General features: G+C 35.0%; 3 protein-coding genes, 1 long non-coding RNA gene and 1 pseudogene across 4 annotated transcripts; 4 read left to right on the top strand and 1 right to left on the bottom strand.

The window, feature by feature from the left end:
* Positions 1 to 726: 726 nt before the first annotated feature.
* Positions 727 to 2,861, bottom strand: LOC114758938 (rust resistance kinase Lr10-like; annotated as a pseudogene).
* Positions 2,862 to 4,146: 1,285 nt separating this feature from the next.
* On the top strand, positions 4,147 to 7,953 carry LOC114758937 (somatic embryogenesis receptor kinase 4-like). The gene is made up of 4 exons (XM_028948040.1): positions 4,147 to 4,928; positions 5,013 to 5,055; positions 5,639 to 5,723; positions 6,935 to 7,953. The coding sequence occupies exons 1-4, from the start codon at positions 4,147 to 4,149 to the stop codon at positions 7,951 to 7,953; spliced, it is 1,929 nt and encodes a 642-aa protein (XP_028803873.1).
* A 5,164-nt stretch (positions 7,954 to 13,117) lies between these two features.
* On the top strand, positions 13,118 to 15,241 carry LOC114758930 (uncharacterized). The gene is made up of 3 exons (XR_003741866.1): positions 13,118 to 13,847; positions 13,953 to 14,000; positions 15,228 to 15,241. It is a non-coding gene; the product is annotated as an uncharacterized LOC114758930 (long non-coding RNA).
* Positions 15,242 to 15,546: 305 nt separating this feature from the next.
* On the top strand, positions 15,547 to 17,178 carry LOC114758929 (plant-specific TFIIB-related protein PTF2-like). The gene is made up of 3 exons (XM_028948033.1): positions 15,547 to 15,759; positions 15,851 to 15,856; positions 16,499 to 17,178. Coding segments are annotated over exons 1-3 (444 nt in total). The 5' UTR covers positions 15,547 to 15,757; the 3' UTR covers positions 16,935 to 17,178.
* Positions 17,179 to 18,638: 1,460 nt separating this feature from the next.
* LOC114758928 (heavy metal-associated isoprenylated plant protein 28-like) lies at positions 18,639 to 19,888 on the top strand. The gene is made up of 3 exons (XM_028948032.1): positions 18,639 to 18,654; positions 19,290 to 19,365; positions 19,479 to 19,888. The coding sequence occupies exons 1-3, from the start codon at positions 18,649 to 18,651 to the stop codon at positions 19,886 to 19,888; spliced, it is 492 nt and encodes a 163-aa protein (XP_028803865.1). The 5' UTR covers positions 18,639 to 18,648.
* Positions 19,889 to 20,458: the final 570 nt, after the last annotated feature.

The following is a 20,458-nucleotide window of genomic DNA, read 5'->3' as shown; positions in this document are numbered from 1 at the left end:
TTTCAAAAGTTGGAAAGCGACTATATTCTTTTTTAAAAGTTTTTTACAACAAAACTCTCATAAAGTCCATGAAGACTTCAAAAAATCGATTTTTTATTGGCCACTGCACACACAAAGTTCCATTGACTCTTTTTTTAAAAATTCTTTACTGTAAAATTCTAATACAAATTCATAAAAAAGTAAAAGTGAATCTCATTTCTATTTTTATTGTGTACTCTTACCATTGTCTCCCACATCTCAACAACCCTTTCTGTAGAGATTTAAAATATTAAGCTTTCTTTGTGGTTATACACTTCGAGAAGAATTTCGGTTATATTTGACATAATTTGAGTTCCTCAACATAGATAGTCCAAGCTTCCAAAAATGAGTTCGTGAAGAGTGAGCCAAGCTTCAGAGTAGGGAAGCCGTTCGCTTATATGTAGGCCTTTGCAGTAGTTTCTCTTCTATCCATTTTATTCAAAAGGATATAATTCTTTAAAGAACTTAGATCATGATATATAGCTTCAGTGAACCATGTAGTTACGAAATACTGGACAACAATTTTTTCAAGTTGGTTATAGCCACTGGCAAAAACGTAGAACTTACATATTTATAATTGTTTAGAAATTTTTTCATGGATAACTATCTATGATCCTATTTTGAACTTTATACACAAGAAGGAAAGACTACCAACCTAAACACAAATTTATATCTAACACAGCTCATTATAACCATCTCAACTTCACTCTATTTCTGAAATGGTAGATAACTCTGGTTGCAATGCCTTACTCCATTAGCAGCTCTTGTTCTAATTGCATGTGAAGAACCAAAAGGATTAGGAGGCATGATTAGCTTTTCATCGTCCCCTTCCAGCATTTGAACCACATTTTTCATGGTTGGACGGTTTGCTGGATGCCACTGAATGCACCAAAGTCCAATAATGGATAGCTTCCTTGCAATTTTAGTGTCCTCCTCTCCTTCCACATGGATTTGTATGTCTTCATTGTTCTCTAGAAGATTATAAATCCATTGTGGGTAGTAAACTTGCTCGCCATTTTCTTCTGTGACATCTGTGATTTTCCTTCCTCCAACCATTTCAAGCAGTAACATTCCATAGCTATAAACATCTGATTTATAAGACACATTGCCAAAGTTCCGAGAAAATATTTCCGGTGCAATATAGCCCAAAGTGCCCCTAGCTGTTGTCATTGACACAATGCTTTGGTCCTTAGAACAGAGTTTGGCCAAACCGAAATCAGATATTTTTGGAGTGAATTTGTCATCTAACAGAATGTTGTGAGGTTTGATATCAAAGTGGAGGATCCGTTTGTCACAATCTTCATGAAGGTACTCAATTCCTTTGGCTATGCCAAGAGCAATATCATGAAGCTTTCCCCAACCCAGGAAAAGGTCCTTCCTATCAGCTGAAGTTATGAATTTCTGCAATGAACTATTGGGTAAAAATTCATAAACCAAAGCTCGTTTGAAACCATCCGCACAGTAGCCAACCAAGCGAGCCACATTGACATGGTGAATTTGACACATGGTCTCCATTTCATTGATGAACTCTTGTCCATTCCCAGTTGAAGTGTTGAGAAGCTTCACAGCCACCTGAATCTCATTAGATAGCTTCCCTTTAAAGACAGTTCCGTAAGCTCCTTGTCCAAGTTCATCCTTGAACTGATTAGTGATCCTCTTTATATCTGCATACGAGTATCTAGCAGGCCTAAGTGCTTTGTAATCCTCCAAAAACAGTTTAATTTTTTTGTAACCCTGCCTCTCTAGGCTAGCTGCAGTAACCCAATAAACAACAAACCCAACAAACATGAGCAGGAACGGGCCTAGGATTTCACCTGCAAATATAGCGACATATACAATATGTATTAAATTCATTTGGGAACTTTTATGTTCAATTTTTATGTGAAATGATGAATTGTTGGCTGAAGAATCCTTACCAGTGAGTACTATTTGTTTTGATGGACCTGCTAAAATAAACTTTATATCAGCTTCACATACAAATAGATTTTATACTCTGTTTATGAAGGTATTATAATCGGAGAAAAAATTATACCTGTATGAGGGTTTTGGAAACATTCAGGTTCACGTTCAACTTTGTTTTCTGTCAATCTACACTGCCCTCCATGGTCCTCACACTTTCTGCAATCTGGTTCGAGCCAAGATAGATATATAGGCTCATTGTCATAGAAAAATGAATCGGGGACTGATGCATAACCAGGAATTCTCGTGCATGATAGAAGAGGATAGCTATGATATCCGCTAAGTATGGTACAGCTAAAACCTCATAGCCGGCAACATCGAGACAAGAGAAGTTTCCCAATTTTGGAAATTGATTTGAATCTCTACGAGACGTCCCTGAGCAATTGAATATCGCATTTCGGCTTGAGTCATAATAATCATTTGACCGAAAAGGCGATGCAGATAAATTGAGATGAGCAAGGCATCCATCAGGGTCAGACACAGCAAAGAATTGTTTTTTATAGTCAATGTCGCGTACGATAACCTTGACAGAGAAGGGCAGCTCGAGCACCGTGTGGTTTGTTTCATTACAGTAAAGATCAAAGCCAGGATTATATGCACACCATTCTGGCTGTTTTCCTTTGAGCCTAAAGGGGAATCGAATGGCTGGTCCATCAACCCCGCAACTTGTTACCGTGCATGGATCAGGGAAGTGTGGTTGAGTGAATGTAGTCAAGACGCAGAAGAAAAAGAATAGGATGACCAATCGGCTATGCCGTTTCATTGTTCAGAACAATGTTTAGGTACGATGCTAATATTCGAAATCTAAGACACAATTTGCGTGAGTTTGAACGATAGAAATGGGAAGCAACCACCCTCTTGATATTTTGGAGGAACCATTGCTCCTATTTACTGGAAAATTTCCACCAAAAATGGGAATGGAACCAAATTTCAAAGCTTTCATTGTCTGTTTCCTCAGTATAGGTCCACTGGCATTTCATTGGTTGGTCGTTTGGTAGTTATCTTTGACTATGAAGGCACCCATGAATTTTATCTTTATGTCAAGCTGTCTCATAATTTTTTTCGGATTAGCCACCTAACTCCTTTTAATAAGTTGTCTCATAACTGGATTGCTTACACAAATTCTCAAGACTTTTTGTATTGCTTACTTCCAAACCTTCACTTCATGAATTGTAATTTATTATATTCTGTTCCCTCTGCTCTTTAGCTGCTTCCTCCTCTAATTTAAGACAAAAGTACACGAAAAAAAAATTACGTTAGGTTATTATAAAATTTTTTTATAGTGTTGGATGTATCAACCTTTTGAAAGTTAATGACAAAAATAAAATAACTCCTAAAAAATACTTTAAAGGCAAAATTGAATGATAAAATACTTCAAGCACTTGGGGAAAAAATACTGTATAATGTTGGATGAATTAAAAAGAGCATCATCAATTGAAGATAAAAATAACAAAATTATGTAGATTAGAAAATTACTTAAAATTGGTGAAAAGCACTAAAACCTTAGGCACAATGGAGGGAGAGAGTGAAGAGAGAATAAATAGGAAGAGAACTTACTCCTCTATTGTCTTTAATATAAGATCTACTTAATTAATTTATGTAAGTTGAGAAAGTTAGATAGATTAGTTAATTATAACAAGTGTGACATAATCTCTTTAAAATATCCTTATTTAATATTAAATTATATATTAGTTTATAAGTTAGATAAATTAATTTGAAGAAATCAAAAAATGATAAATATGATAAACACAGTAAGCGAAAATTTCAGACATCCTTTTAAGTATATCTTATAAATGATATCATGTCAACTCACTAATCACCAGTGTATTTTAATGGAAAATTTTAAATTTTAAGACATGATTATAAGAATAACCTAACTTTCTTAAACTGTCTGAGTTGATTGAAATTATATTTGAAGATGGAAGGAGTATACTAGAATTAACTTCCAAGAAATTGATCAATTCATGAACGCAATCAATGAGAGTCGGACTTTTCAAGGTTATTAGAAAAGGGGCAAGAAGAAACTACTAGTTGTTCACACGTCTTTAAATTGTTGATTGGCACATAGCATTGACTCCAAAGTCATCTATCATCGAAGTGTTATCTATTATCATACATGCTTTTGAGAACTATCACCGCCCTGTAAACACCTTTCCCAGATCCTTCACAATGATAACGCAAACCGTCATCTTCCTTACCCTTCTTATTCCTTGTTATTGGCTAGTGTTTGGTTTCTCATCAAAACCATATTTTGAAGATATGCAATTTCTTATGTATAGATATTCCTATAATCGCAATCCCCAAGTGATCAGCGATCCCAGTTACGAACTAGTCTGTGAGAAGAACAAGAGCGTGTTATATCTGAACTATGGGAGGCAACTAGTAGAGGCCATTTATGCCACTAACTCTACCACCACTCTCCAATCCATCACTGCTGGAAATGACATCAACAACTGCTCCGCTATCACTCGTACATACGACAACTTCACCCACGTTTTCTCATCAGCAAAAGAGATGGAACTGAGAGACAAAAATTATCGTTTTTATGTGGGTGAATTAGTGTTTGTCAGCTGCAAAAATCCAGTTCTCTCTCATCTGTATGAGAATATTGTGGCGCTTTGTTCTACTGAAGAGCCAGAAGCGCAATATTCTTATATGCTGAAGCAGTATCCAAGTCCATCTGATGTGGGAGAGTCCTGCAAAATAGATTTGATGGTGAAAATGGTGCCATGGGGACCGATGACATGTAATGAGAAATGTTCATATCAGAAACATGAGAGTGAAGTGGTAAAGGGGATTCACATCAAATGGCGTGCTGATCGTTGTGGAGTGGCGAACGGAGGGGAACCTAGTTGCTGGTTTGAAAATGCCACTAATATGATTCTCTGTCATCGGGATGCAAAATCCTATTTTGCAATGTTCATTGGTGAGCTTCGTGGATTTTTATCTCGGTATTCTAATGAAGAAAAGCAATTATTGTCATGATTAACATACTGAAATTAATTATATTTTTAATCTGAATTTTGACAATGCAGACTTCTCTTGGAGGTACTTGGATACAGGTATGTGCCAATCAAGGTTTTCTCCTTGCCAGAAAATTTTCTAGTTCTTTTTTTCCCCCATTTGTTTAGACAATTTAACGCACACCTCTCTCTCTCATAGGGGAGGGAACCAGACACCCATCGCATCTATCCCTATTTTAACAACATGTAACATAGAACCCACAACCTCCTTTATGAGAGAGATGGGAGGTCCTTGTGAGTTAGGCTTCGGTAGATGGCCGAAACTTTGTGAACCGACCAATTGTGGTGTGGATAAAAAAAAGTTTTCCTTTCTGGTAAAACAAATAAAACATGTTTAAGCTCTTATATTAGGATCGAGAAGGAGTAAGTAACCACTTTAAGATCCAAGAAACAAATTTTTAAGGTGTTCATCTTACAAGGACATTAAAAAGACAAGTCTTATCAGTTAGACATATAAATATAAACGTGTGAATCTAGTTTACTTAGGATGCAATGAATTCTTACTCTCATGCTGTGATCACTACCTAATTCAGGTCTCAGTCATTCTATTTATAAATCTTTTAGTTTTAAATTAACCCCTCAATCCATGTAATCTCACCAATTTCCAGTAAGTCCATGTAGTTTCCCCTTTTTATCAGGTACTCATAATTTCCTCAGTTACAGCTATAGCATTTTCCCCTCCTTTTTGTTACATCCCTATTGTTATTGATCCTATGGACTGTGGTATTAGTTTTTCTTCTGACCATTTATCTATTCCAAATTGTTTGATGTCAGATAAAGAATGCAATTCATCACTTGCATTTAACATTCAAAAGTAAATTATGGTTTTATTAAAGCCCAACTCCAGGTATATAAATGAGGAACTGACGAGACTTTGTAACTCTAACAGGAGAAAGGAGGAAAGAGAGGGAAGGAGAGAGAGTTGAGAGACGAACAGAAACAAATGGAGAGGCGAAAGTAATAGCAAACAGAGAAACTGAGAGATGCACTGAGTTACTTCACTGATGTTTACAAATCATAATATGAATACAAAGTAGGCATATATCCTATTTATAAACTCAGTATCTCTCAATTAACACACAATCATCTTTCTAGCTAACTTTATCACTCCTATTTACACTACCTACGTAATAGCAATTACACAGCAAATTATCCCTTTTGAGAATCTCAACTGTACATTCGCATAAGAATCAATAGGAATCGTCCATTTTTTCACGTGGTTATTTGACCGGGTCAGATTAGGGTATTATCAAGCTCAATCAAGAGTAGCTCACCCAAAGGCGTTTCTTACTTTTACATGGACTTGAACTCAAGAGTTCTTGCTTAAGCGACCACAAATCTCCTTTCTACCAGGAACGAATCCTATTGATATGTGGGAATTGCCCCATTTAGGATTGCCAATAAGGGATCTATAGCTTAAATCCAATTCTATCTAATATCTATCATATATCGAACATGCAGTTAGTAATGGAAATTATCCTTTGGCACCCCCAGCCACAGCATAAAAAATTTAATGGGAAGTCCTCATTTTGGGGACCCCAACACAGAGTTCCATGCATATACCAACTTCAAGGTACCTAAACAAAGTATATCGACGAGAACTACTTCTTTAGGAAACCCCAACCATATTCAAGATATAACTTCAATTATGATGGATGCAGTTACTCAGCCAGACGTTAACAACCAAAAAGTTAAAAATGCACAAGAATAAAGAAAAACAAGTTGGGGATCAGAAAGTGCCTAACCCTTCATGAAATTGTTTAAACATTTACTACCATCAGTAAGAAATTTCCCTTTCAACGTTTGGGAGGGGAAAACATTCGACAACGCTGACATTTATGCAAGTGAAATTAATTGAAATTCTCTGGAAATTTTGTTTTATGTTGCTTCATTTTCTTCTCAGTTATTTTTTTCCCCTCTTTTTTTGCCCGCAGTTGCCTATTGGTTTGCAGCAAAATTTGCTTTGGGATTCCCAATTTTTGTGGGGTTTCTAATATATAAAATGAGAAGGAGGCATTTATCTGAGTATGATGACATTGAGGACTTCCTACGAAGTCACAGCAATTTAGTGCCCATCAAATACTCTTACTCTGACATAAGAAGAATGACAAAAAATTTCAAGCATAAGTTAGGAGAAGGGGGTTATGGTTCTGTATATAAAGGAAAGCTTCGAAGCAAGCGTGATGCGGCTGTTAAGCTATTAGGCAAGTCAACAACGGATGGGCATGATTTCATCAATGAAGTTTCTACCATTGGAACTATTCGTCATGTAAATGTGGTGCAACTGATAGGATTTTGTGCAGAGAGAAGAAAGCAAGCTCTTGTTTATGAGTTCATGCCAAACGGATCTTTAGATAAATACATACTTTCTGAGCATGAAAAATCATCAATAAATTATGAGAAGATCAATGAGATTTCTTTAGGGGTGGCTCGTGGGATTGAGTACCTACATCAAGGTTGCGACAAGCAAATCCTACACTTTGATATCAAACCTCACAATATTCTTCTTGATGAGAATTTTTCTCCCAAGATTTCAGACTTTGGATTGGCAAAACTATATCCAACAGATAAAAGTATTGTGTCTCTAACTGCAGCTAGAGGCACAATGGGATACATGGCTCCTGAATTGCTGTATAAAAACATTGGAGGCATCTCACACAAGGCTGATGTTTATAGTTTTGGGATGATGCTGATGGAAATGGCAGGAAGAAGAAAGAACTATGATGTTGTGCAGAATTCGTGGCAGACTTACTTTGCGAAATGGGTTCATGATCAGTTTGAAGAAACAATATTTAAAAGCAATGCCACAGAAGAAGAGAAGAAGATAGCCCAGAAAATGATTACAATTGCTTTTACTTGCATACAGCTGAGCCCAAGTGATCGCCCCTCAATGAGCAGAGTAGTGGAGATGCTTCAAGGAGATGCTGATGTCTCAGAGATCTTCAGAGCATAGTACGAGAGACAGTTCGATTTTAACATAAGATGTGTAAACAAGTTCTTATAATTAGAATCAAAGGTAGTATATATCAATCTAAGAAATATTGTAAACCTAACTCTAGATCATTTTCTTATGGTTTGAAAATTTTCACGCATTAGTTTTGCAGTGTACGATTCAAAAATAAAGGAATCACCCCCAACCCACCAGGTTATGGATCAATGCATTACACATATTTCTTAATTTGCGGCATTATGAAATGTTCCCAAATCCTTTCACAGTAAAAATCAAAATCAGCTCTATGGAAATGAATAAAGTAATCAGCAAAAAACGCTCACCTGTTCCAGGGCGTTGATGGCAAACTGGGCAATGTACAGCTGTTCGATTCGTAGCTAGGGTTTAATCAGGTTCTTCCAAGTTGGCAATCGCTTGAAATGACCTGGTAAAAAGAGCATTGTCCCAAATCCTTTTTCCCGCCACTTCATGGAAGCAATGCTCTTTCCTCCGTATGCTAGAACGAAGACCCCAACGACAAAGGAAAACTGGTGCGACGTTTCCCAAAAAGGGGGGGAAAAAAGGCTAATGCGAAGGGAGGCTCTTTATGCATACTGACTAATTGGGCTTCCTTTTCTAGCCCCAAATCAAAGATCCAAACGTGCACATGAGTACCTGTCATTTGTGGTCAGCCTAATCAAAGAACCTCACGGGCCTTGCACAGAGAACTGTAAATATATGAATTCCGAGAAGCTTCATGTTCCAGACTAAAACATACAGGATACCGGGCATTCGCGTGGCATCGGCGGTGTTCACAACTGGGGATTGAGCTGCTGCTGGTCATTTTCTTCTTCTTTTTAATCGTCTTGTCTTTGTTTAGAAACTTCTGCGTTCTGCTATGAAATTAAGCTGGGGATTGCTAATAACATGAAACTAAGCATTCGCGGGGGGAAAAAATTCGAAGGAGGCAATAATGTTTATGTGTTATTCTGGTTTTCTGAGTATAATTTACGTAGGAAACAATGTTAGGGCAACAAACATAGTTGAACAATACAATTTTACGAGTCCTGATTGACCCTATGCATAATGCGTTCATATTGATTTCTTGTTGCCTCGTGTAAAATTAACATCTTGTTGGCTTGTCTGGAATTTTCTCTCAAGGGTCATGTATTAGCTAAATAAGCCCTTTGTATGTAACTTGTGCTTTCCAGCGGATCTATTGGTTGATTCCGATAGAAATATATGTGAACCAAGTTCAGTTAGAGTCCTAGGATTCCCATCCCTATTCATCATCTTCTATTCCAATGTAAGATAATTTACCACGAAGAATTCATCTCTTTTGTTTTTTGGGGGGGGGTTGTAAAACTGGTGAGTAACTACCATTAGATTTGTTCAGCTTAGAGCTTGTATGTGTGTAATATGAAGAATGAGAATGCTCATATGTCTTTGTATGTGTTTGGACTTGTAGCTTGTGAGAGAGAAGGGGGTAGAAGATGAGATGACAGGCCTGTTCATGAAAGGCGAAACTACAGTGACAATCTGAATGAACATTCTACCTTGGGGGCATCAGTCTCCCCTGCATGGCACCATGTTTTAGGTGTACTTGATTTCAGGTAACTAGTACTCCCTGTTTCAGTCTGATGGAGAAAGCTTCTGTTTTGGAGAAAAGGGAAAATTCCATCAAAGAAATTGCAAAGGGCATGCGAACCAAAAAACGTGGGCATCATCGGCTAATTACAACAAAAGAAAATATGAGTAAGTTAGAGACATCAGAAGAAGTTCAATATGTCAATAGCCCCTCTAGTGGGATCGGCTGGTTCTCTAACAAAGCATATGATCTCAAATGATGAAGATGTGATGCTACTATAACCACGTTGGTTTCGAGAACCCCACGTTGCTAATTCAACAGATGTAAGAATTCTGGTAGAGAGAGCACGTGTGTGTGTGTGTGTGTGTTTTTTTTTTTTAATTTGCTTTGGTTGCTGAAATGAACATTCATTGTCTCTGCAACTTTCTATATTGTCACGCCTAGTTCACATCTGCTGTCACTTGTGTCTAAAGTGACAATGATTGGCTGATCAATGTGCGTGTGTGCTAATTCTTGTTACTGGCATCATCCTGAATGCTGATTACATCCTTGTTAATTGAAGTAAAGGCATTTTTGCCATGGGCGTAAAATTAAAACATAATGAACTACAGGTTACTCAAGAAGTTTAACTTTCAAGTGCGCAGAACTTCGTATTATTAATGGGTATGGTCTTGTCTTAATAACAAGTAGCATAAACATGTTGATACACTAGAACTTGTCATTATGCATGCTACTCATTTGTTAATTACATTCCTTTCTTATGGTCTCATAGTGAGTTTTTCTATTATTAATGGGCATGAACCAAGAAGGAACCACCATCTTTATATCCTGAGAAATTTTTGTGTGACACTACATGTTAACTTGTTGTGTGTGTTCTTTCACCTCTTATTTCCTTTCAACTTCATTTATTTAACCAAGCCTGGATGAATGGCTATTGGACAATTATATTAGGTTCCATGTCTTCTCATATGCTTTTAAACTTGCAGAATATTAAACATTTACATCATTACATCATTGATCAGTGAATCCAAATGGCTGGAACTGCTAGCTCTGAGTCGAAGACCACATTATAGGCTCACCTTATTTACCGGTGTAAGAAATGCCGAAGAATTGTAGCTTCATATGAGAATATTGTTTCCCGTAAGCGTGGAAAAGGAGAAGCAAGTTTCAAATGGAGGAAGAGAAATGAGAACACAGAAAAGCAACCAGTGGACTGTACCTCAGTACTTGTCCAACCCATGAAGTGGATGCAAACAGGTTTTTGGGTTACTTCAACTGGGCAGGTATGCAGTGTAGCTGCGGAGCGTGGGTGAATCCTGCATTTCAGCTGCATAAATGTCGTTTAGATGAGTGCTATATATGACTCAATCACTTCTCAGCTTCCCCACAATCCACATCTGAGGCTTGGAAAAACTTGATAGTAGTAATACCTGAACATCAGTAAAGAGCTTTTCCTTATGGTTTATGGGAACTTTAGCATATGGAGTTTTGTACAGATTTGGTCTCCTGCACCACCATAATAGAAAAAAGTTAGTGCACATTTTTTTGAGCAATTGAAATCTAATTTAGACATTCAAAAGTTATTATTACTATTTTATTTTAGAATATAGCATAAGTTTCCCGGCATGCCTTTTTCTTTTTTTGGGTGAATCGGCATGCTTATTATTCATGAATTCTGTGTCTTTTGCTGTATTTTTCAACCTTGAGAAAACCATTTTGCAGATGCCTCTGTTTTCCTTCAATATTCAATTTGGTACCCATGTTTTCTTCTCGTTTTATTAAATCATTCAATTTTGCTTTATTAGTACTGTTAACGAAGCTATAAAACTTAACGGTTTTAACGGAACAAAATTAAATGATTTAATAAAAAAGAGGAAAAAAAGGCATTTGTATTAAATTTAAAAAAAGTATAAATACTTGCAGAAATATTTTCTTCTATCAACCTCTCCAACTGCTTCAAGAGTCCGTCCAAATCACATTTACACCCTTGAATTTTATTAAAATCATTTCTTTTCTTCTAAAATATGAACTTAGATTTAATCTTAAGTTTTTACCATAAGTCTGCAGCATATTATACAAAAGTAAGAAAATAATGAAACATATACAGATATGTCTATCGATTAAAAATTTGAAATCAAACTAATTTGAAATGTAACTTTTAATTTCATGATTTTAAAATTAAATTTGTAACTATAGTAAGGAATTGCAAAAGAAAACGACCAAAATCTATAAAAAAAAAATTTTAAGTATGTCCCTAACTAAATAGGGATATTTTTTAAAAGATTATTTGTTTTTTGTTTTGAAAGGTTTTAAAAAATATCATGAAATTCTGAAAAAAATTTCCATCTCACACGCATATCATATTCCATTACAAGCAATATTTTAAAAACCAAACCAGATGTCAAACTGAAAAGATTAACGGGTCATGATTCAAACTGTTAGATCGGTTAGACCGTTTGATCGGACTGTTAATATAATAATTAGATAAAAATAATATTACATAAATATGTAATGATGTATATAAGAATAAAACATCAAATTTTCAAAAAACACTATGATCTTTGAAATAATTGACAAATTAAATTATAAAGTGATAAAGTGATTTTTTATGATTTTAGATACAGGTATGATTAGTAATAAAAAAATCAAAAGAATGAAATTAAATATATATAAAATTAATTTTAAAAATACAGTAAATTTTTAAGATGTATCCTGCAGATATGATGTGATCTCACAATTAATTCAATGAGCTCTCTTCAAAGTTAATATTAAAAAATAAAAAAATAAAAATTATAAGTGGCAAAAACAAATCGATTGGATATATTATATCCACGTTTAACTCATCCACCTCACTTCAAAAAGATAACATTGAAAAAAGAGATGATATTAGTAGCCTTCAAAATTGGTTCTCTTCAGAAATTTTTTAAACGGATTTTATTTAATAAAAAGATTTTTTTAAAACAAAATACTCCCTCGGCACTAATTATAAAAGCTAATTGATTAATTTAAGAAAATTAAAAAAAAAATTAAGTTAGTTATTTGTAATAAATATATGTTGTCTTTTCTAAAATATATTTACTAATTAAGTATATTGGCTATAACTATCATTGTTAGAAAGACTATCTTAAAAAAAATGTATAAATATGAGAGACAAAATGGATTGGAGGTCTTATATTTAGGATCAAAATAAAAATCAAACAAGACCTTGTATTAAAAAGCAAGTATAATATTTATTAGTAATCAATTAATTTCAATTTACCAAGAAGTGTTTCATACGATCATATAATTAATAAATAATTAATATGTATATATATTTATAAGATATAAGATTAAATATATTTATAAAAAAATATGTTTATAAAAAAACAACAAGATACATATCTGATATGTTCTCACACCCTCCTTTTTTCTTTCAAAAACAAAAAATTTTTACTTTTTTCAAAACCATGATTTTGAAACTAAAACCATAGTTTTGACTTAAAACTATGGTTTTGGTTTTTTTAAAGATGTTTGGGTGATTTTTTCCCAAATGACGGTTTGGTTATCACCCAAACACTCCCGTACGAGAGCGTTGCTCTCTCTCCCTCTCCGGTGGCTGCTTCTTCATCTTTTGTTTCTCCCGTTCGACTCTCTTAAATTCCAGCGACGAAGAACGGCCCTGAGATCGGAGGAGGAGACAACGGTTCTTCTTTCATCTCAAGAGAAGAATCGATTTTACAGATAAGAGTTTCACCCCTCTTCCTTCTTCAATGAATATATCCCCCTATTTCAATCTTCATCTTCTATCCTCGACTTCTTCTTCATCCTCCTTCTTTGATCTTCATCCCCGTTCTGTATGAGACTCAATACCCCGTTCTGTAATTTCGCTCCTGCGAAGTTCGACTTCCACGTTCTCCCGATCTCTGCGCCTCTGCCTCTGGACGGTAGCCGTCGTTGGCGGCTGTATCTGCATCTCTGCCTCTCGTTGTTGCGTCCTTTTTATGGCTCCAGATTCTCGCCGTCGAACGTATCAGATCTCAACCTGAGTTCGGTGCCCTGCGCCCTCGCCTCTCCCAGTTAGCCTTCTACTTTGTTCTTCGTGAGTTTGTGGGCTTTTGGGCTTTGGCTTTAGGTTCGTCTTCTCTCCAGACTCCAATTTTAAATTCACTTTATGATTTTTGTTGAATATTGAATGTGTTTGTGTTTTAAATTGAGTACTGACTAATCCTAAGTGCTTGTGTGTTCGTGAGAAGATTAGTTAAATGCGCTCTGTATATGCTTATTTCAATTTTCAACAGTAAATATTTAGCTGCTGGACTGGACTATTGGGTCGTAGAGTGGACTATTTCTGGTATGTGGTGATTGAAGAACCTTCTTTTGAAATTCAGAATCACATTGAAGAGTCTTATAATTATACTCAATTGTTGAACCATTGTTATTTCTTTCTGTGTTAAAGGTGACTTTGGAAAGCTTACTGTTTCATGCATGTTGACAGCATGAGGAGGTGAATTGATTAAATAGAACTCTTGTGATGGTGAAATAAAGGCTAATTATATATTTAAGCCTAATCTTTAATGATTTCTTTTTTCCTTTTTAGTCACATCGATGGATTTTGCTTTCAATGTTTGATAGCACTCAAAACTACCCTTCTAGAGTTGGCATTTGTCATAATGACTACATGTCCTATAAAATTTGCTGTTCCTATGCTGGCAGCACAATAATATTAAGTGTTTGTATGTGGTTGAGTTTTTAGAGCCTTTTAAAACACAACGTTAAACAATTTCTCCCAGGCCCTTTCAACTACATTCAGGTTAGGTTTGGGAGATTGCAAGACAATGACCGTGGTAAAGAAGTCCTAAAGCCAAATTAGACTTGATTCCAAGTAGAGTAAACATTTATCATGTCATAAGTCTGTACATGAATTGGGCATCTTTAGCTGTGGTCTACTTATAGTTACGTAATCTTGGCCACCTCTTTCATGTTATCGTTTGAGGCTCTTCGAGCATCTTGGAAGAAGCAATTGGAATGAGGTGTTGAGACTTAAGACTTTCAAAATGAATGGAAATATGCATTACCTTAGGCATGCCTAACTAGCTAGCTTCACTGTCATTTACCAACTTAATTACCATTGTTGTTTTCAAATGAATTTTCAATTGATGTTGCTTGAGCAATGAAAACGTCTTCTAACCAAGCATAAAGCTGAGCAGACTAAAAAAGGAAGGGAAAATCATGAAAGTTCCCCCCATGATTCCAAGTGGAACTTGAAGTGAAATTAGAGATCATGGCAATTCAATCCACCAGCAATTAAGCAAACTAACAACCATCAGTGAGACGGAAGCAATGACCCCTTAAAAATTCAACGCTACTAATAGATTTCTTATTTTTGGGGGTGGGGATGGTGGGAATGCTGTTCTATAACAACCATCAGTGGTTATGATAAATTACCTGATAAACACGGAATTTTCAAGTAAATCTTCTACTTAGAAAAAAATTATTTTTTTCTGGTATGTGTGCGTTATGTTTAGGATTCTCGTTTTATATGCACAACTAAGATTTATGATTTTACACATAGGATTTTAGATCTTAAGGAATGCTGTTCTATAATTCTATAAATAAGTTTGTTCAACTAGTTGTGGATGGGCTAAGCAAATTTCATAAGAAGATTAACATGAATGTAATGTTTTCGAATCATATTACTGTATTAACCTATTATTTGTTTGACTAAATGCAGTGCTGCTATCTCCATGCTAGTCTCCCAGTGAATTACGTGGAGTCTTGTGTAAAAAAGTGTAGCTTCCCTGCTTGTTCAGTATCCTCTCTCAAGTTAGAACTTGACTTCGCTCACCAAACAGTTCCTTGGAAGCAATACGTTTGAAAACAATTCCCCTTTTGAAATTTGTGGTACACTATGGCAAGCACACGTTCCTGCAAAAGTTGTAGGAAAACTTCTCTTGTTAGGGATGATGTGTCTGGGGATTTGATATGTTCCTTGTGTGGTGTTGTTCAAGAATATGATCAGTTTGAAGCCCATATTGGTGGCATCAATGGTCCACAAGGAACATTCATCCGTGTTGGAACTTCTGGTGCAGGTACTATATATAGTTACAAAGAAAGGAAATTCTTTCAAGCCCAAAGTTTGATAGATGAATTAACTTCTAGATTAGGTATATCTTCAAAAATGAGTGATATTAAAGCGATGATTTCTACCATCACAGAGGGTGAATTTGGGCAAGGTGATTGGTTTCAGGTTTTAATTGGTGCATGTGTGTATATAGTGATGCGAAAGGATAATCGCCCAATGTCTATGGCTGAAGTGGCATGGGCAGCCGGATGTGATGTTTACGAATTGGGTAGGATGATTAAACGAGTTATTGATTTTATGGATTTGAAAAAATCAGATTTTCCAGAGTTTGATATCGTGCATTCATTGGAAAGGGTCCTTAAGATTTCACCATCTTTTGCTAGAATTGACAGAAGCAAAGTAGACAGAATGCGCAAGCAGGGGATATTTTTGTTACAGTGTGCAATGAAGGGGTTTTTGAGTACCGGACGTAAGCCACTTCCATTGGTAGTTGCTGTTTTAGTTCTGGTCGCTGAATTGAATCAAGTTGAAATTGGAATTAGCGAGTTGGCCAAGGAAGTTCATGCTGTTGTTTCCACTTGTAAAACACGATACAAAGAGCTTTTAGAGAAACTTGTAGAAGTGGCACAAGTTTTGCCTTGGGGAAGAGATATCACCACTAGAAACATTGTCAAACATGCACCATCTGTAATTAAGTATTTGGAGACAAAGGCTATGTTGAAACCTGTTGATAAAAGGAAAGGCCTAGATCGTCCTGAGGCTAATTTGGCAGAGATGGTTAGTGAATGTTTAAGAAAACTCGATGAAAATGGACACAAGACTGATTCCATAAACCTCCCAAGTGATTCTCATTGTAGCATATCACAAAACAATATTCACTCTACAAGACCAAGTGCTAGGGATGCAAACAAACTGCTTTATTCACCTGAATGTTTGTCCATGTTGTATGAGCAATCTTCCGAGAGGGTCGATCTTCAGGATTGTAGTGAGTGGTGGAATGGAAAATCAGAATTGAGCAAAAAGCTTGTGCTCAAACAGTTACTCGAGAAGGATGTCGGATTCGAATCCATGCCACCTTCTTTTATTTCAAACTGCTTGAAATGTGAGATGAGAAGAGAGAAGATCAATGCTGCTAAGGTGCGTATAGATAGAATAATGCATCCATGGAATTCTGATTTGGGTGCTGATTGTTCTGAGAAAAAGTTCAAGAGAAGAAGAAAGCTTGTTGATGGAGTTGATTGGGAAGACCTGATTATTGAGACCTTACTTCTTCATCAAGTAAAGGAGGAGGAAATTGAGAAGGGATACTACGGTACGTTGCTGGATTTGCATGTGTTTAACTCTGGCATTGTATGAGATTTTCCTAATTTTCTGGCTTTGTAATTAGCTCCTGCTTGGAGTTTCTCATCAGTCCGTATAGCGTTTTTGCTTTTCTTGTTATCTTCATTTTTTTTTCTGGCGAATTATCCACAGGTATCTCCATTATTAATATTTGTTGATAGAAGATAAAATTTTATTCAACTAAATTTATATGAATTCGTGAGTCTGTTCCCTTTTCTAAAGTATAATGAAAGTTTAATCATTTGAGTTGTTTTATACAGATAAAAAGAATATGCAAGTACATAAATTAGGCCATTTTTGCATACATAACTTTAATGATATTTTGAAATGGAGCTGGTATGTTAGACGCCATGCAACCCTATGCATATATGAATAAAAATGTGCATAAACTTTTCACCTTGCATAAAAATGTCGAACGTTATAGCTTTTCCCACCCCTTTTTTCAATAATTTTATCAACTTTATATTTTATCACTTGTTTTTTTATATTTTTCTCAATTACTTTTTTCAATCATATGCATTGAAACTACTTTTTGATTAGGAGTTTCATTAATATAAGCAATCAATAGGTATTTAAATAAAAATTATATAGTTGGGAGATAAAGTGAATTAAAATCTTATAGTTATGATTTAAAATGAACTATTTGTCTAGCTCTTGTCTACAGCATGAGAGGTAGTATGTTTTTTTAATCTTATTTATAAGATACTTCCAACATATTTACACAGGCCAAGAAAAATCTTAAAATGCATTAACTCTCTATTAAAACATAATAACTTTTCAAACTTACTCCTATTTAACATATACATCTTCAAAAAAAAACTATATATACTATAATAAATGAAGAACGAAATAATATATTTATGTTAAAAATTTAATGAAATAACTTATAAATAGGATTAGTAAAATCTTTTCTCTCTATCCTATAAATAAGATTATAAAAATATTATATAAAAGCGAGTCGTAAAGTAGTTTCCTCAATTGCGTACACCACGCGCACCATTGAACTTACAGCGACAATTTCATACATATAAACAAATGATCCCACGCCACGCGGTGCCTACCCGTTAATTCTAAGAGGTCAAGCTCGAAAGATTTTGTTGGAAGATTCCACAGGATTAATTGACGATCGGTAACTTAATTAATTAATAAAGCCCTAATTATAAAATAATAATCTGGTGATTGTGACTCCTATTTTTACTGTTCCAGTCTTAAATATAAGACCTATTTTGTAGTGTAAAATATAAAACCTATTTTATGGTATAAAATATAAGACCGATTTTATAATGTAAAATTACATTACAAAATAGGTTTTATATTTAGAACCGGAATAATATTAATTAAGGTTTATTTCTTGTTGGGGTTGTTTTCTCATGACCCTAAAAATATCTAAAGGATTTTCCATGCACTTTCACGTCATGACTCTAGAATAAACATGTGCCTATAGACAAAGAGTGCATATAAATTGTCATCAACTTCACAATTAAGCAAATTGATTGGAGGGCAAGAAATCTTCCTGGGGACCACACGTGTGTGACATCATAGTACTATTTCTTATAGATTTGTCTCAAATTATTATTTTGCTTGGCTTCAACGGGACAACATAAAGTCGTGTCTCTCTTATGCCTATAAATAGACCATATGGTTTTATGATTTCTTCTATACAGTCCTCTAGGAAGCTTAAAACATTTGCTTCACAAGCTTTAAGCTCTCTCCAATTCCAACTTTCATCATGACGGTAATAACAGATATATTTCTGATTGTTATTTTGTTTCTTCATTTTTTATTAGAAATATTTGAATATCATATCGTCACCTTCTAACTATAGAAATTATTGTACCGCCTCCTCTAGATAAAAAGTTTGTTTTGACTATAAATATAATATCCCAATTAATTTTATCTTTGAAATTTATAATTTTTTTTCAAAGTATCAATATTGATTACATATAATTAAGAAGTAATTATAAATGCACGTGATTAAAAAAAGTATATCTTTGTACAACCAATACACATTTGTTATAAATAAGATGGGGCGGATGAAGTATAAACCTGCAGGCTATTTTACCAATAATGCTCTATAGCACAAACGTATCATTGATAATTTCTTTCGTTATTATTTCAGAATATAAACCTCGTATCATCATTTTTTTTTCCGGTGCTTTAATGTATATATCTGTTCGTGTGTGTGTCTGTATTTATGAACAGAGCAGTGCCTTTTTTTTTTTTTTTTGCGTGTGCTTTAAACTCTAGATGCACTGTTATTGTTGTATGGCCAGCCTCAAAATTCAATTATGTCAGTGAACGCTATCATTTGTTCTAACCTTTGGTTTTCTCTTCTCTTGTTTTGCTTTATACATATACATATGTACACAGATAGTAGAGATCAGCGTGAATATAGACTGCGAAGGTTGTGAACGCAAGATAAAGAAGGCCCTTCAAAAGCTACCTGGTAAGAACCTCACATCTTTCTAATCTCTGATCTAAATTATTATACATATATATAGTAGCATTATCAAGGTGTTTAATCCATACGTTTTTAATAGTCGATGAAAATGTTTGCAGGAGTTGATGATGTCGACACAGACATGAGAATGCAGAAGGTAACTGTGATGGGATGGGCAGATCAAAACAAGGTTCTGAAGGCTGTGAGGAAGACTGGCAAGAAGGCAGAGCTGTGGCCATATCCATATGAACCAGAGTATCACGGCTTCGTCCGCCATTACTGCAACAATAATAACAACTACAGCTATGAATATGACAATGATGATGACGATAATGGAAGAAGAAGACGAAGAAGAAGATCTGTTTCCAACTATCATTCTTCGTCTTCTTCTTACAACTATTACAAGCATGGGTATACTAATGGAGACGACTTTGGGTACTACCAGAAGCCAATTGGTTCAATAGTGGTCAGTGAAAAGGCCATGTCTGTGTTCAGTGATGAAAACCCTCATGCTTGTGCTATAATGTGACATGTGTTTGTGTGTGTGTGTTCAGTTTCATGTGTTCTTTTTTTCTCTCTCCAAAGAATAAATTAGGGTTTTGCTTTCAATGTGGGTGTAAAATGTAAGTAGAACCATTTGAGAAGCATCCATGGAGTGGAAACAAGGTAAGCTATATATAATGCCAATAGATGTAGTGGATTGCGTACGTATATGGTGGGTGTTTGATTAAATTCATGCGTTATTTGATTATTAAAATGGCCAATCTTGCAAGGAAAGCTTGTGAACACCATACAAGTAAAGGTTAAAAAAAAGGCTCAGGAGCACTATTTATATTTTTTTTTTTATTTGTTACTCCTCTTATTCTTAAGATACGATTTAATTGGAAAGTTAATGTTGATCTTATATATATGACATGTTGTACATGTTTATTAATTTTTTTTCCCCAAATTAGCTTTATTGATATTCCCACAATAATAAGAAAGTAAAAGATGGAGGAAAAAAATTAAAAAATATACTTAGGGTGTCTTGGAAAAAACAAATCACATCAACTAATTTAAGTCAAATTTTTACTCCCTTCAAATTAGCTAATTGAGTCTT

Source organism: Neltuma alba, unplaced genomic scaffold (assembly GCF_004799145.2).
Source record: "Neltuma alba isolate B1F8T4 unplaced genomic scaffold, ASM479914v2 tig00010775_pilon, whole genome shotgun sequence".
NCBI classification, from domain to species: domain Eukaryota; kingdom Viridiplantae; phylum Streptophyta; class Magnoliopsida; order Fabales; family Fabaceae; genus Neltuma; species Neltuma alba.
This window is presented reverse-complemented; position numbering and strand designations above follow the sequence as displayed.